The sequence below is a fragment of the Fundulus heteroclitus genome, chromosome 13 (genome assembly GCF_011125445.2).
Source record: "Fundulus heteroclitus isolate FHET01 chromosome 13, MU-UCD_Fhet_4.1, whole genome shotgun sequence".
NCBI lineage: Eukaryota > Metazoa > Chordata > Actinopteri > Cyprinodontiformes > Fundulidae > Fundulus > Fundulus heteroclitus.
The window spans coordinates 34,465,463-34,483,020 of NC_046373.1; the positions used below are offsets into that span (position 1 = coordinate 34,465,463).

The following is a 17,558-nucleotide window of genomic DNA, read 5'->3' on the forward strand; positions in this document are numbered from 1 at the left end:
CTTTTGTAATTTTACTTTATTGTAATACTTTATTCCTCCTACCCTGCAGACGATTGGCCCAGAGTGATGGGGGGAGTGACATAAAAGTGAGCTTATCGTGAAATATGTTGGTTTCCATCAACAACTTTTTGTTAACTCACAATGTTTAATCTACTGGATGTGACCATCTAAATCTACCATGGAATAGAAATGGACTTAAATGTAATGTTTTTGGATTGATTGGAATACCACTGGATTTGAATTCACTGTATGTATTTAGATGAGCTTTCTCCTGAAATTTCCACTGCACTTTGAGATGACATTTGTTGGCAGTTATTTTGTTGTAAAAACACTTTGAACTACATCCAATTAAATAAAATGTCACTGAAGCTTCTTACAACTATTCAGTCATACTGGATACATAACTGAAGGTATAAGAAATAAAAAGATTGGTAATACATTTAATATTGAGTTGCATCAATATGAAGTTACATACAGCTTCAGAATTTTTTATTTACTTTGTGTTTCTTCAAGAATAGAGGACATATATTTATTTATACTCAGTTGCTGTTATCTTTGCAAAAGGCTGTAGTCAGTAGCGAGGAAAAAAACGCCACATCAGTATCATGGCATCAAAAGAAGAGTCAGTAAGAAAAGTTCCTTTTATATTTCTTCTGAAGGGATCAGATTTCACCGTTCAGAACACTGATAAACTGATGCATCTAGAATTCCTCCTCAAACTCCAGTAACACCACTGCACCAATGAACTTGTGTTGTACATGTAGCCATCCATAAAACAGAATAAATGGTTGGTCTTTACATTCCTAGTTTGTATACAATACATAAAGAAATATGTTTAAAACATGGCAAGGACCAGATCATATCTAAGTTAATGTTTATCCACAAAAACAGAAGTTTATCCACACAAAACAAACAAAAGAAAAAACCCACCATGGCTGTTGCAGCGAGACGTTTCCACTATGCGGTTGTCCTGGTCATAGCACACCATGGCTTGGTAGCGGTATCCTTGGCCACACTCCTTAATGTCACCTTGTACTCTCATACCGAGCTGGCTCTCCATGCGACTACCCTCCGGCAGGATACAGTCTGACCAGTTACCCACGGGCTGAGCATTGTATTTATTACATGGACAGTACTGCGTCTCGCTCAGAGGATACATCTGGTTGTTTTTGCACTGGTCACGCTTTTTACTTTTTCCTGAAAATGTAAAAAAAAAAATAAGAGGAATGGCTGGGTTAAAAAAAGCTGTGTTAAAAAAAGCTGTTTAGATACCTTGTATATAAAAAAAAACACACACACCATTTTTTCCACTATTTGATGTTATGTTAGAGTTAACCTTTCCTGTTTTAGATCAGTTTAGATAACCAAAATAATTTATATTTAAAAAATATTGAGACATTTATTTCGTTGTTTTGGTAGAACTGCATTTAAACTATATGACTGGAGCTAAACATTTGTGGTATGTTTCCACAAGCTTCTCACAATAGTTTACCAGAATTTTAGCCAATTGCTTTGTCGGTCTTGCACACTTACACCTATTCAATTTTACCCATAAATTAGGCCTGAGATCAGGGCTTTATGTTAACAATTGCTCGCAAAACATTTCCATCATAAATCTTTGGGCTCGCTCTGGCCATTCATGAATCACAAGTGGACATAGCTTTCAAAAAACAAGCAGTCACTTTGGAACAAAAGGAGGTGCTGTGGGGCACTGGCTTTAACATTACTTATCAGGAGTCTAGGATACCATTCAACAACTATGGCAGCCAAACTCAGTAAAGCAATCCTTTCTGACTGAGCAATGCTTTATATTGTAAAGAGCAATAAGTGAAATTTCATTATTTTAGATAGAAATAACTAAAATTTGTTTTGTGAAGAACTAAAGGTATCTTTTTAGATGGGACTGTGGTTAAACGTCACACACTATCTCTCTGTGTTGTTCTCCAACCTCTCGTTTACATAGCTGGGCCGGTCACATGTGCATGTGAACAGCTGCAACTCAGGGCTTACCCACTTCCTACCCATAAAATGCCATCGCCTGGCACATAATGGCGGAGAGCATGCACCCTTCGGATCAAAATGTTCTCTTGCTAATAGCATTACAAAGTTATGAGTTACTTCTTCACTAGACATGTTCCTATGAAAGGTGATGCTGTTCTGCTGTGTTTTCATCTCTTGCAAATAGGCAAAAAGGTTGAGAGTGCTGGAGTGGGTATAGAAAAGTGTGGCTTGATACACATCTTGTTTTGGTCTACGGACAGTGTTCAAGCTCCACCTAGTGGTGAAATAGCACTTATTGCTCCTTTAAATTATAATATTCTTTCATCATGATGCAAGTTCTTTTGTGAGGTACACCAGTCCTTCCTGAAATTACTACCCTTGTACTTCATAATTGGCAGTTGGGATGGTGTTCTCAGCCTTTCTGGCTTCCCCTGTTTTGCCACCAAAAGTAACAATGGAAATTAGGCCAAATGCACAGGAAATTTCTCCAGAAACGAAAGTCTTGCATTTGAAAACTGTAATCTGACTTTCTTAGTTGCTCTTGGAATAATGTTTTCTACCTCGCCGAGAGACCTTCGCATCCATGTTGGTAAAGTACTCATTTCACTGTGGATAATGACACTCTGAACAGCTTCTGTCACACACTTGACAGGGAGAGCACCTGATATTCAACCCGATACATTGTTGCAGTTTAAATACTTTATTAAGGAATCCTTGTACAGGCAGGAAAAACCCCTGCAGGAGCAAGCAGAAGCCTAGCCATGCTGACTGCAGGTTTCTCACAGCAACAGGTAACAGACAGGTTTAGCAGAGGTTTGAATCAGTTCCGTAGAACAGGTTTGGGTCATTCACAAAGGATAAAGACAGAAAGATCTTCAGGGGTAGGCAAGGCTCAGGAGGCTTCCAGAAAAACACTGTTGCCAGGCAGACATAGTATTTGGGCAGATCTTGGCAGATCTGACCTCAGGCTTGAGGTTGGAAGGTTTGACCCCATGCAGAAACTTTGGAAACTTGGAGCCATGATGGCCCTGGGAACTTTGAATCACCGTGGGGTCCAAATGAACTAGGAACTAGGGTGCAGCCCAGAAGAGTGGTGGAGAAGGTACTGGGAGAACTCTTGACAAAGCTCAGGGACGTGAGGCAATCCCACCTGAGCACCTTCGTCGGAGAGCTCTTGAACGTAGACAGGAGTTGGGTCCACCTGGACTCCCTCCCCGAAAACTCCGTAACATGGACAGGAGACAGGTCTGTCTGGACGCCATCCTTTGAGAACTTTGAAGTGTCGATAGGAGGTAAAGATCGTAATGGTGGAGCCAGAAATGTAGTTAATGATCGTGGGACCTGGGATGTAAATGATGATGATAATGATTGCAGACTGACCCAGGAGGGTGAATGTTGATAATGAATGACCTGGCTCTGGGACTCAGAGGGGACAATGAGCAAGGGTGTCATTTATAAAGTTTGCATACACACAAATTGGGGACTGAAACGTGCCTACATCACTTTCTACGTTAAAGTTGGGATCTATTAAAAAACTGCAAAATGTCTGACCCATGCATATACTTATTTTGGAGATGGGGAAATTGGAAAGGAAAGGAAAATGTATTTGTATAGCAAATCTCAGTGCAAGGACAATGCGAAGGGCTTTTCATGATTAAAACATCGGAAAATAAAAGCAAGTAAAAAAAACAAGAAGAAAAAAACAGTTGGAATAAAATTTAGGAACATTTGAACAAAATAAAACTTAGGAAAATGAAAGATAAAAGCAAATATTAATGATTTTAAACAGTTGGACAACAAACTTTAACTAATGATGTTTGAGTTAATAGTTTAACTTGTACAGTCAAAGGTAATCCTAAACAAATGTGTTTTTAATCTTGATTTGAAAGAACTCAAGCTTTCAGCAATGTTACAGATTTTTGGAAGATAAGTGGAGCATACTAAATGTTGCATGATTGGTTCTGGCTCTAGGTATGCAGAGTAGGCTTGAATCAGAAGACCTGGGTGGGTCTGAATGGCTGATACACTGATAACAAGTCTGTGGTGTATTTAGGTGCTAAAACATTCAGGGATTTATAGAATAACAGGAGTAACCTATTCTCTGAGACACAGGGAGCCAGTGTAAGGTCTTCCGAACTGGAGTGATGTGCTCTACTTTCTTAGTATTAGTGAGGATATGGGCGGCTGCATTCTGGATCAGCTGCAGCTATCTGATAGTTTTTTTGGAAGACCTGTGAAGCCACCATTGCAGAAATAAATTCAACTAAAAATAAACTCATGGATACATTTTCCAGATTTTGCTGAGACATTAGTCCTTTAATCTTGGGAATGTTCTTCAGATGATAGAAGGCCGACCTTGTAATTGTCTTTAGATGCTTTTGGAGGCTCAGACCTGAGTCCATCATTATACCCAGTTTTCGGACCTGATCAGTGGTTACTAGCTGAAGCAACTGGAGCTGTGTGCTAACTTCTGATCACTCCATTATCGGTCTGGAAATTATTACTTCAGTTTTATTTTTATCCAGTTGAAGAAATATTTGGCACATCCATGCATTGATTTCTTCTAAACATTTACTCAGCGCTTGAATGGGTTCATAGTCACCTGATCACATGGGGATACAGAGCTGTGTGTCGTCTGCGTAGTTATGGTAGCTGATGTTGTTTTTTATGATCTGAGCTAAATGAAGCATGTAGATACTGAATAGGAGGGGGTGGATCCTTGGGGAACACCCACACGTTATTTTTGTCATTTCTGATGTAAAGTTATACTGACAAAAAAGTCCCTGTCCTTTAAAGGGTAACTCACCCCCAAAACAAGATTTTTTTTCAATAAACTAACATTGTTGACTTATAGCACTTTCCACATATCCTGGTCATTATTTTGAAAAATCAGAGCATATTTATTGAAGTCCTGCTTTGTGTCTAAAATGGTCAGTGTAGGGCCCTCCTAGGGTTAAATGGTGGTCTTGTAGTGAATTTTGAATTAACATTGCTTTTGGTTGACCTGACGTTATTCTGTTCTAGTGACGTTGGTAGCTCTGCAGCTGTGGGTTATAAATGAAGCCCCGGCTAAAAAAAAACAACAACCTCTAGCAACTTTTTTTCTTCAAAAAAGTGACTGGAAACAAATCTACCAACCTTTAATGTGTATTTGCAAATTTACGTGATAGCAACCAATTGTTCTGCCATTAGTGTCTTGAGGCAGCCGGGAAGGAGCTGTGGGAGACTGCAGCAAAGTTGGTTTAAGGTTGGGCATTGGATAATCGCACTCCATGGCTTCAACAGCCAGCTAGTAGACAGCGAGCGGCAACCCCAGATCAACTTCCCTGTATCAGTTCAAACAGGAGGCAGATGGCGCAGATGGCGCTGAAGCGGCGGAGCACGTATGTCCACTGTTTAACCTGGAACTAACTTCACCGCGGTTGCTGTGAACTTCCTTCTCTGCCTTCCCACGTATTGAAACCTACCTGCCTGTAGTCAGAGCAAAGAGAAGATTAACCATGCTTCCTGTCCACATTATAAATTAATTGTGATGCACAAAGCTGCCGGTGATGGCGCCTGGCTTACAAAGCGGGAAATAAATATCATAGTATATAACTGGACCGATCCTGTCTTGCAGCAGCTCAAACTGATAATGCTCTGGCACGCTGGGCTCCACAAAGCCTCCCTCAACCTCGGGGGGGGAGGAGGAGGGGTCCTCCACCTCAAAAGACCAAACCGTGGTGTAACTACCTTTGCTCACTTTCCATGATTCAATATGGCAAATCAAGCTTGCGGCATCTTCCCCACCATGCTGAATACAGCCCCTCCCCTTGCCTCCTGTTCCTGCATAGCCCTGCCCACTTTGAGGGAGTTTTTCAAATTTGTCTGGGGCGGAAATCTGCTTTCACATGGGGGTGAGTTACACTTTAAGCAGGATTTAAACCAGTTGAGTGCTGTACCAGAAAGGCCGATCCAGTGTTCCAGGCGCTCTAACAGAATGGAGCGATTGACAGTATAAAATGCTGCACTGAGGTCCAATAATACTAGCACTATGGTTCTTCCACAGTCAGTATTTATACGGATGTCATTGAATACCTTCAATGACATCCGTCTCTGTACTGTGGTGAGCATGCAAACCTGACTACAAAATGTCAAAGGGGAAGAAGGTATTTAATTGTTGAAACACAGCTTTGAGATGGGCCGGTAGTTATGCAGTTTGTCCAAATTGTTCTTTTCAACAGTGGTTTGATAATTACTGTTTTTAGGGACTAAGGGAAAACAGCTGACTGAAGGGACTTCTTTATTAACCTTTCTTAAAGAAAGCAGTGGGTAGAACATTTCACTTTACCATTGGCAACACAGATGGTAAAGTGAAATGATGGTAGAGTAAAATGATTCCTCTCAGACGTTCAATTTCACTTTGTATCAGACTTTAGTCATAGATAGTGGCTACACCTCCCTGAAGGTGCTGAAAGGTCTCTCCAACCCCGAGAGCACTCACCATTTACACCCATGCATGAGTGTGACTGGCTTCCTAAAATGCTTTGTGTAGTGTTTTTTATTTTATTTTATGTATTTATTTGGGAGGTGGGGTCTTTATCATTGTGGGGAAACCTCTCATTCCTCCTGGTCTCGCTCCCTTCTCTAAAAGTCGATCTGAACGCACTGCCTCAAAGGAATACGGCTGTCTCCCGATATTTAAAACAGCAATCGGGTTTAATTTTTAATGGGTTACATGGGTAACATCTGTGCTTTTACCTCTGATTTAAGTCAGAGGTACACTCACAATCTGGAGAAGTGGCTTAAACAGATACCTGGAGAAACATCAAATTTATCAGTCCAGAAGAGCAATCCAAACTGGATGTTTTTCCTTTCTGCAACAACTCAAGGCCAAGACATGGATAGCATTAAAAGCATGACGGCTGCAGAATTATATGCTCCACAAACTTTCAAATGCCTTTCAAATGCAAAAAACGACCTTCAGAGACAGCAGGAGACAGCTGGAACGGGAGAAGAGAGGAAAGAAGAGGCCGTGAGCCATTAGAAGCATTATGTCCTGACCAAGTTATCCACCTCTATCAACGTCCCTGTCAAAAAGGGCTGCAAGCTTACATGCTCTTGCAATCAAAGCAGGACTTTAATTGCAAGAACAATTAAAGTCCTGCTCTGGTCATATTAATCAACTGATCAGTTTTTGTCAGTCAATCAGCACTGGACAGACTTATGTTAAAGAGGAGAAGATTCCAGTAAGTGTCAAAAAGAGGGTTTACACATGCCCACACATGCAAGCCCAAAGAGTCAAATCATCAGGAAGAATCGGAAACCATCGTTGCCTCACCTCCAGAAAGTCTGGGAAGTTGACATCCAGATGATTAACCTGTTTAATCTCAAATAATTCCCTGCAAAATCAGTCCATGCATTTCACTCCCTAGACCTCCTTTAAACACAACTTGGAGCTTGAAGTGGGGATAATGAGCTCTAGAATGGAGAGAATTGAGGCAAAACTGTCTTAAGCTAGGATTTGATCCCAGCGTATCGCTCATCAAAACGGGGCTGCAACAGGAGGACAATGAAGATCTCATGTCTAAAGTATTGGAGCTACTGCGAGAGGGTCTTGGCTGTGTCCTGGTGCCCACTCCGGTACTCCGGTGGAACGTATCCGTGCACAAAGCACTAAACCCAGCCCGACTAAGGTGCAGCAGCAGTCAGCAGAAGAAAAGGGGGCTGTGTTATGACATAAAGATCGTTTTCAGATGGTATTTGTGTCTTCAGCAAAAACAAGCGTGGAAAGACTGGTGGTGCTAAATTTTATGACCTTTCTGAGGGAGACTATGGCCGGGAAAGATTTTTATGTGACGTAAATAAGTACACTACAGGTCAATCACAGAGGAATGAGAATTGAGGGACGGGTACCCAGCTCATAAGCAATGCGTTTTTGTTAGTTCAGTGGAATGGACAACATCAAACTGTGACCTGAGAAAGATTTTTTATTACATTATGTTAACCAGGTTTGAATTGCATTGAAACAGACTCATTTATCTTGTAAGAATATTCAATTGAGTGCTTATACTTAGTTTGGACGTAATTGTGATGTATACACAAAAAAGGTGTCAATGCTTTGGATGGTGTGGGAATTTTTCTGAGGAATTCAATTTTTGACCAGTTTTGTGTTAATGTTGTTGATAAAGCGCTCAATAGCATTTTGTGTTTACATTTTGAAAACTGGACTCTGCCATACCCTTTTGTCATCATTTCCTGTTACCTGCCGCCTGACACCTCAACCTGGGGGAAGAACTGCTGAATTATTTTTGGGCATCTGTTGACACTGTTGTACACACTTGAGGTTGATTCTTTATATATGTGTTTGGAACTTAACTGCCCGTATTACTGATATAAAAGATTACACATATATGGACGATATTGCAGAAAGAGAGGCACTAGACTTAAATATGAATAAACATGGTGAAGCATTTATTTAGTTATTAAAAGATTCTAAATGGTCCGTGTTAAATGGAAAATTTTACTTCTGTGTCAATTAGGGTAAGGGCTGTAGTTGATTATATTGTAACACTTCACCTTAGTTTACAATCGTGCCTTGATTTAAAAGTAAATACATCATGTGAACTTTTAGATAAGGTAATACCTGTAGCTTTAAATCTAATTGGGGAGCGGTGTAGACTCCCAGACCATTCAATGTTATGTTTAAAATTTCGTGTTGGGTAGTACATTGCTGCACATAATTCAGATGACTGGCAGTAATCAAAGAAAAAAAATGAAAAGGCACTTTTCAGATATGTTTATGTGCTCAAAGGAATGTGAAAAATCAACAATATATGGCTAAAAGTTATGCATCATTCTGTGATATCTTGCATAAAGAAATGGGGAGTACTCTTATAGTAACAAAGACAAGGCCATGTCATAAAACTCACCAACCTTAACAGTTGGTGAGATAAGAGTTACAGACCTTTTGGGCTGAGTTACGATCAGCTGAAAAATATGTTTTTAAATGTAAAGAATCCAATGAGAGATATGCTTTAAAAATAATTAAAAAAAATGGCAACAAGATTTTGATAAAGAGCTAAGATTTTTCAAAAGACAATTCAGGACAGGACAGTCCCTCCAGTAAGAGTATTTGCAGATGAATTCTAAAATGTTTTGTAAAGATATTATTAAGTTAGGTCCTCAGAAAAGTACATTAATTCCATTGGAGATATTCAGATAGTGGAGATTCATGTTTTGAAACAAATAAGATTTTGTTAAAATGGTAAAATGATTATAGTCTCCTCTATGGATGTGATCGATTTTTGTTTTTGGACAAGCAGCTTTTGAGTCAATTTTATGAAAGGAAGTTAAAATTAGAAACTAAGTTGTTAGATATAACACTGGACAAAAACTGTATGCTTAACTATGGTATCACATTAGGGGATTTACAAAAAGTATTATGAGTAGCAAAGGTAAATAAAGCAGTGGGTATTGAAGGGAACCCAACGAGGCTCTCAAGGTACCATCCTTTGTAATGATCTCGGCACTGATGCTGGTCTGATCATTCACTCCACACAACTGCCCAGTGCTGCCCCATTTTCAATCAGCCTTCATCAGATCCACCTGTCTCCAGCACTATATAACCAGCCCTCTGTTCAAGCATCAGTGCCAGATTGTCTTGTGCCACCTCGGTGAGACCATCCAGCATTTCTTAATTATTTACCTGCATGTTTGTTGCCCGACCGGATCTGTTTTTTGTCTCTGAGTCTGCCTAACCCCTTCCAAGCTCTGTTGCCTGTCTGTAAACCGAACTGATCTTCCTGTGGATATCCGAATCCGCCTGAGCCTGTCCTGCACCTGGACCTCTGTATCTGGACTGTCTGCCTGTTGACCGACCCCCATCTGTTGTGAGTAAATGTATCCCTGTGTGGCTCTGAACTCAGCCGGATTCTGGACCTGGACTGGACCCTGACCCACTCTGGATTAATCCCTCGGACCTTCTCTGGACTTCTAAATCTGCCTGATCTGGACTGCCTGCCCATTGCCCTACCTTGATCTGATGTGAGTAACCGCTTCTGACTAACCCCTGTGTGCCTCTGAATTCAGCCGGATTCTGGACTGGACCCTGACCCATTCTGGATCACCCTTTTGGACCCTCTCTGGAACTCTGATCTGTCGGCTCCTACCTCGGACCTCTCTTTGAATCACGGATATGGAAAGCCCTGCACGACCTGCGTGTCTGCCTGCCTGCCCAGCCCTCTCTGAGCCTTGAGCCGGTCCTCAGACCTCAGTTTCTCAGCCCCACTTTCTGATTGCTAGCTGGCACTCAGATCACTCCTGACTCTTCAGGTTAGTGACCCAACTCCTCAATCCTTCAACACGGCAGCATTCCCTGGTCATTAACGCGAACAGCTCAGGTTGCCGTGCTACCGCCATTATATAATTATACTTAAACGTCACTGACCGTGTCTTGGTTGATTACTGGGTCCAGGTTCCTTAGTTCACTTTTTGCAGTATTTTTTTTCTTCAAGCCTGTTTCTCAAACTCTATTAATCCATCGCAGTGGCATCAGTCAATAAGAAAACCAATACCAAAATCTTTAATGGTTGATCCTAGAGAACCATTAAACTATAGAGGTTTTAGCCTGATCAGCACTGAATACAAAGTCTACTCAGGTATTCTTAATGATGGACTGAACCAGTATATTGAAGCACACAAGATTCTAGCAGATGAGCAAAACGGTTTTAGAAAAGGTAGGGCCTGTATTGATCATACTTATGTTTTATCATCAGTGGTAAGGGGCAAACTATATGAAGGAAAACATACATTTGCTTGTTTTATTGATTTTTGGAAGGCATTTCATTGGGCGAATAGAGATCTTCTACAGTATAAACTATTAACTTATGGCATCTCTGGTAGATTTTATAAAAGAATCAAATCCCTGTCTAAAGCTCCAGTAGCTCTTCTACAGGTGAATGATTTGAGGACCAGCTGGTTCCCTACCCCCTTTAGGGTAAAACAAGGTGATGTATTATCACCTACTTTATGTTCACTGTACATAAATGACTTAGCAGATGAAATTAAAGAAGCCAAACGTGGTATTTTTATTGACAGTTTAAATTTTAAGTAACTTAATATACGCCGATGATATTATCTTGCTTGTAGAAGATGAAGCAAAGTTAAAAAACGTTTTACATATTTTGAATGCATGAGGTAAAAAATGGAAATTGTTTCTTTGTGATAAAACTCTGGTTATTCACTTTAGAGGGAAATCCTAACAGAAAAGTTTGTATAACTTTATGTATGGAGAGACACTTTTGGTGCTTACAAGTTCTTATAAATACCTTAGATTGGTTTTCAATAAATTTTTGAGCTTTGATGATGGAATCAAACATCTATAAGAATCAGCTGGGAGAGCTTTGGGAGCTATACAGAGTAAAATGAAGATTTTAACTTACTTGGGCTTTGCTCATTTTACAAAACGTTTTGACTCAATGATTGGCCATATTTTGTGGTATGCTGTTGGGGTTTGGGATTTTGAGGAACCTAAATGGATTAGTGCTCTTCAGAATAGAGCAGCCAGACACTTTTTAGTTGTCCACAAGTACACATCTAAATTGGCAGTAGAAGGTGATATGGGATGGGTGCCCTGCCTTATGAAGCAAAGGGTAGAGGTGCTTTGCTTATGGAACTGCCTTATTCAACTGCCAGATGATAGGCTGATCAAGAAGATTTTTATATGGGGTAGTTCGAATAAGTATTCTTGGGATAATGAAACTGCTATACCATTAGCTACTTCTGATTTATACTATATATTTATAAATAAGCTTCAGTGTAATAAAAATTCTTTAATATATATATTTCTTGATGACTTTTAAAAAATGGAAACAAAATATCTGTAGGAAAACAACAGTTTACCGAAGAGCATCTGACTGAACACAATGTAAAACTAAAGTTATCTCGGAAAAAAAAGTCTCTTTGTGCCCAGATTAGAACTGGAAGCCACCACTGGCAGTGGGTAGGTATAAAGGTCTTCCTGTAGAGGAGAGAGCCTGTGTTTATTGTGACCTAAATGTGGTGGAAGATGAATATAATTTTGTCCTTTACTGTCCCCTGTATACTGATTTGAGATTTTCCTTATTTGAATGTATAAATACAAGTAATGCATATGCATTTTGGTTATCTGAGGATAAAATTCTTAGTTGGATCTATGACGGGTATAATTTTGCATTGGCTACATTAATTTGTAAAGCTTAAGATAGAAGACGAGTGCTATATCATTGTTGAGTATAAACATTTAAAGATGCATTGATTTTTTATTTATTTATTTTTTTGTGACTTGTATGTGCTCATTTTGTTTTGTATGTTTTTATGTGTAGTGTCTTATAAGCCCATGTGGGCTGGGAACCTATGGTGAATGACACTAAAATAAAATCAATCAATCAATGCGTATTACTGACCTCTGGAAATGGTACCTAAGAAGGACCTATACTGGTGGAGCTCCAACGCTCTCTTGATGTCTCATTTGTTTTCTTTTGGTTTTCTCAGGATGTCACACAATATATGCAATTTGTTTTAGTTGATTTATAAAATACATTCACAGATCTACCTCCGTGTCACTCAAATATTGTGAAATAAGCTGTCAGAGGATGAGTCATACCATTATTATTTAGGTTTTCCCAAACCTTTCAAAAAGCATAGTCTTCTTAATTTCTGTAAATGCTTGGTGTAAAAATGTATTTTAAAACATACAGGATTCTGTTTAATCTGGGTTTTTTTTCTTTTTTCTTTTTTGCTATTAGAAATAATTTTAATAATCAAAACTGAACTCAGTCAGGAAATGTTTTGTCTGATTTAATGCCAGTCAAAAAATTAAGGTTATATGTTTTTCAACAGTGTGTATAAATGTCTGCTTTGACCTGTATGATGTAAGAGAACGGTACTGACCTACTAGCATCCTCTTGCGGGTCCTTACGCCCACACAGTCAGCTGTGCAGGTAGAAAACTTGGACCAGCTACTGAGCTGACAGTCATCTTGACAAGGAAGATGGCACAGCTGGGTGAGAGGTGGCATGGGGGTGGCAAGCTTAAGACAAGCCTCGACATCTGCTTGTCCACCGTCTAGCTTTCGACAAGAAACAGCTGCAGGAACAAAATAGTTTGAAGAAATTAGTTTTGACTTTATAAATAAACTTGCCTTGCTATGCCTTGATAATGTTGTTTCCATTTTTACTGTACAGTAAAGATGGATGCAGTGCTAAAAGTTAACCTGGCAAGCCAGATTGATAATGTGTAGCACTCTTGCTTCTGCACATTATCAAATCTGGGTCTGCTCCCGTCAAATCAGTTTGGAGAAAGGAGGGACATTCAGTAGAACTTTCCGAGCCAATTGGGCGAAGCCCCACCTAGTGCCCATCTACCAAAGGTTGGTTTTAGCCTATCACTGTATAAAATGAAACGTCAGAAGCAGCAGACTCCATGAGCAACCAGAAGTTACGCTGGTCAAGACACGCTTATTTGGATAGTGACACACTACACGTGCATCCTCCTGCGCTGCCATGTTTAATTTGGTTTGGCTGTGAGCTTGACACCTCTTGCTTTTGTCACATATGTATGTCCCTCCTTAAACCATAATACTGCAATGTTATTGGTCAACCCATTTTGGATGTGTTTGCGAATGCCAAAATACTGTGAGAATTCAGCGAGCAGGCAAGGTTAGCTAGAAGTGATCAGCACCCTAAAACCTTATTCACATTAAAACTGTACATATCCACGTTTCTATATACATTTGTAAGTTCAATTTTAACAGTGTATTAATTTTTACATTGCCGTTCTTTGCAGTCTGCCTTTTACTTAATTTAATGAAAGGACCAGAATATATTTTTTCTGTTTTGATCCAAAAACCTTGGAAGTATTCTCTTTCTTTCAGTTTTTAATAGAGAAGAACGTGTAGAAACACAATCGTAATAGGTTGTGTATAAAATTGAGCCCATTATTTTTATATGGTTCAACAAAGAGATATAATAATTAAGCTTTTGCTTTAATGGTGCAACTAAATATTAGCTTCTATATACTCCTTAATATAAAGCTATATGTTAAGAGAGTTATCAGACTTTCACATTCACCAAGGAATATTGATGATAATAAAATAACAATAATAATAATAATAATAATAATAAATATTTTGCTTTCTCTAAAAGAAAGGGACTCCTTTGAACACATAACCAATCTAATTATTGATGATTTTGAGTAGGTGTTTCACACATCCTTTAAATTTAAATCTGTCCAGACAACGGTTGATTATTTTATTACTGAAGTGGCAAAATCCATGTCTTGTCTTGCTGCACCTCATTTATCTTCAGGTAAACATTTGTAAAGCTGAATCCATCACCATTAGCATTGAGGGATGATTTTTAATTTTTAATGTGTAATTATTCAGAATAACAACATGATTTATATAAGACAATAATCTAAGCATCCCATTATACCTATATCTAAATGTACTAAAAACGTATTCCTGTACATCCAACGCTCTAATATAACCAGCACTCTAATAATAAGATCGATGATCAATGATCGACTGCGGCCAATAGAATAAAACTTTCAGATACCTCAGTTCTTTCACTCACTTGTCATAGATTTGGCTTTTACCCAGTTATGGTGAGGGTGGATGAAAAGCAAAGTGCTTTTACTGAGCTCATTCTGGTTCAGAGTATTTTGTTACAACTAATGGAACATAACGATAATAGCCTCTAAAGATGGAGGAGCAGGATTCTCATCATTGGCACCGTATAATGGTTATTGTCTCCATGAAACATTAGTAGCTGTCCTAGACCTTAATCCACTAGGGCTGTGTATTAGCTCCCTTTTTGCCCATCTTTTGCGAATCATATGTCTGATTCCCAACACAAATTAAAAGTCTATGAAAAAGCACTACTGTGCAAGTATGAATACACTGTCATTTTGAAGTGTCAGATTGTTGTCCTACCTTCAAAATCTAGAAATTATCTTTGCCACAAGCACAGCTGCTCCAAAAGTCTTCAAGTGCTAAATAAAATATGGAGGAACTCCTCAAAACTATACAAGCAACCTAACAAAGTCTTAGAAAGGTGTCCCTTAATAGCCTTCTAAATACCCTGGAATCTCTTTCTACCAGCTTTTCTCTTTTCTGTTTTTTTGTGTCAAATGTGTAGATTTTACAGAGAAATTGGACATTCAGATATACACAGATGCTGGCTGCTCTCTCTTCCCACATGAGTCAGGTTCCCCAGATCACTAGGATGACCTCTGTTTTAAACAGAGCAACAGAGCAAGCTTTGTTGTGGCCATGATTGCCTCTGGATATCAGACATAGATTTTTGTTGAGCAGTTTTTAATGCATTAAAACATTCTCAATAAAAATATTTTTTTTCTTTTTTGCTAAAGTGAAATTTACATGGAAACACCTAAGCCTAAATTTCAACTAATAACCCACATTTAAATGTAGACAAATTTCATTATTCCTGGGAGCTTGTTTGCTCAGCAGTAAAGTGTGAGGAGCACCTGTTCCTTTTTGAAGGCTTTGTGAATTACGAAAACTGTAAACTCTGGAATTTCAGAATCACCCTACTCAGTTGAACACTCCTGACATTTTTGAGCATGTTATTTTAAAAACTAATAACTGTACACCAATTTTTCTTGTGTATAAATTTTCCCTCGCTGTACTGTTTCTTATGTTTTACCATTTTTTTTTTCAAATCTTTATACTTAATTTTGCCTTTCACTGTTTAAGATAAGATGGACTTTATTGATCTCACAGTGAAGAAATTCACGTTTCCAGTACTGAATCTGAATTTCCTGACTGATGAACAATGATAGATATTCCTTTGTACTCTATTCATCCATGTGTCAATTTTGCCTTGTAAGAGTGCCTGTTGTCTTCGCATTAGGATCACTGGCACTGCTGTAAAATTCAACAAGTCATCTCAGTCTACAGGATTGTGTTGGATGTAAAAATGAGAACATATGTAACCACACCATTTAAGGGTTTCATTGGATGAGCCTTACAGTTTTGCTATTGATTGAAATAATTAGAAGCTGACCTGTGAGCTGAAAGGAACAACAATGAAACAATTAGAAAATTGTGTAAATCCTAAATGAAATAGCAATATGGTTGAGTAAATAAACACCTTCCATAACTTCAACATTTTATTTTATTTTTTAGTGTCCTGTCTGACAATGTGGCAATAAGAATTGTTATCTTAATGCCAAGTAGATTTTAAGAGCCCAGTAGATTTTACTTTCACAAGCGGGGCCTTACTGCTTTTGCCATAGTGCTCCGCTTGATTTATATATGCAATAAGCTTTATTATAATCTATGCAGGGAATATTTTATGTCAAATGGACACTGAAAAAAGAAGGTAGAAGAGGAAAAAAAGGAGAAAGGGTAAAAGAGAAAAAAGATAGACATCCTTAGTCTATTAAATTTTAGTGTTGGGGTGGGATCACCTAACCTGACGAGCCAGATGAATTTCATTCCGCTTAGCTCCGCCTAGCTTCACTCACATCCATTTGGGACCTCTTCCATAGAGAGTGATTTATTCAACCAATTTTATTGTCCAGCCAATCAGGACGCAGGGCTGGAGTTTCATAGATGTGACGTAGTGGAGAAGCGACCATGAGACTGTTTTGATTCAGACAACAATGGCGGCTCGCATCGAGGAAGCAAGCGTTAACATTTATGCTGCTATTTCTTCCGTGTTGTCCAATCTACCTAATATTGTTTCATTAACATCAGAGAACGGCTCTGAAGGTTTTTGTTGGTGGAAACGATGTTTTCGCCCTTCTCCCGACCGGATTTAGCAAGTTTTTTTTTTCCCTGCATCGCTCTCATCAGCGTCATGGGTTGGCTTCGGTGTGAGTGGTTGAAATAGCACGTCGATAAAGATGACAGACAAGTGGCTTATCCAATCATATGCAAGGATTTTTGATAAGGTCCAGCCTTCTGAAACGCCATTCCTATGGATCTGTTCCAGATGGATGAGTGGAGCTAGGCGGAGCAAAATTCATCTGGCTAGGGTCAGGTTAGGGATCACCATCCTCAGTCTGCTTCTTCACCTGCAAAGAGACATATAAATAGAACAGCAAAACCAACCGATAAAGTATTACAGGTTAAAACAAGCAACGCCTTCACTGATCACTGAAGAATATACAGTATTATTTAATATGGAATGTATAAAGTGACAGCTGAAGATTATAGGGGTTTTCTGTATACAAGTGAATCTGTAAGTACCTGGATCCAAACACCTGTAGGTGTTTGTGAGAGTGCGCTTGTGTATGTAAGGTTCATCCATGAGAAAAATGGTCAATAGTGGTTGTGAAGAGCCAAAGACCTGCACCCCAGAGAACACTTAGTGGAGACCTGAGATGTCCTGGGCGAGGGCGCAGTATAAACTCAACCTGACAAATAAATAAACTGAAAACTACGTACACATTTAAATTCACTCGTTCCCATCCTAGTGCCCCCACATGCAAACACTCATACAAGAAACAGTACAGACACTTGCACCAGAGGGGTATCCAGTCCCCAGACCCAGTAGGTGGACCCTAAAATC

The 17,558-nt window shown here is 39.1% G+C and overlaps 1 protein-coding gene across 3 annotated transcripts in view; it reads right to left on the reverse strand.

Annotated features, from left to right (window-relative positions):
* The window catches only part of LOC105917537 (thrombospondin type-1 domain-containing protein 7A), a 224,076-nt gene that overhangs the window by 50,260 nt on the left and 156,258 nt on the right, over positions 1–17,558 (reverse strand). For 2 of the 3 annotated variants that reach the window (XR_002427058.2, XM_012852377.3), the window contains exons 12-13: positions 12,913–13,107; positions 931–1,197 (exon numbers count right to left, since the gene is read on the reverse strand). Coding sequence is in view for 1 of the 3 variants with exons in the window: in XM_012852377.3 (XP_012707831.2) it covers positions 931–1,197; positions 12,913–13,107 (462 nt within the window). In the remaining 2 variants the exon portion in view is untranslated. The remainder of the gene's footprint in view (positions 1–930; positions 1,198–12,912; positions 13,108–17,558) is intronic. The other variant, XR_004932392.1, reaches the window with a different exon arrangement.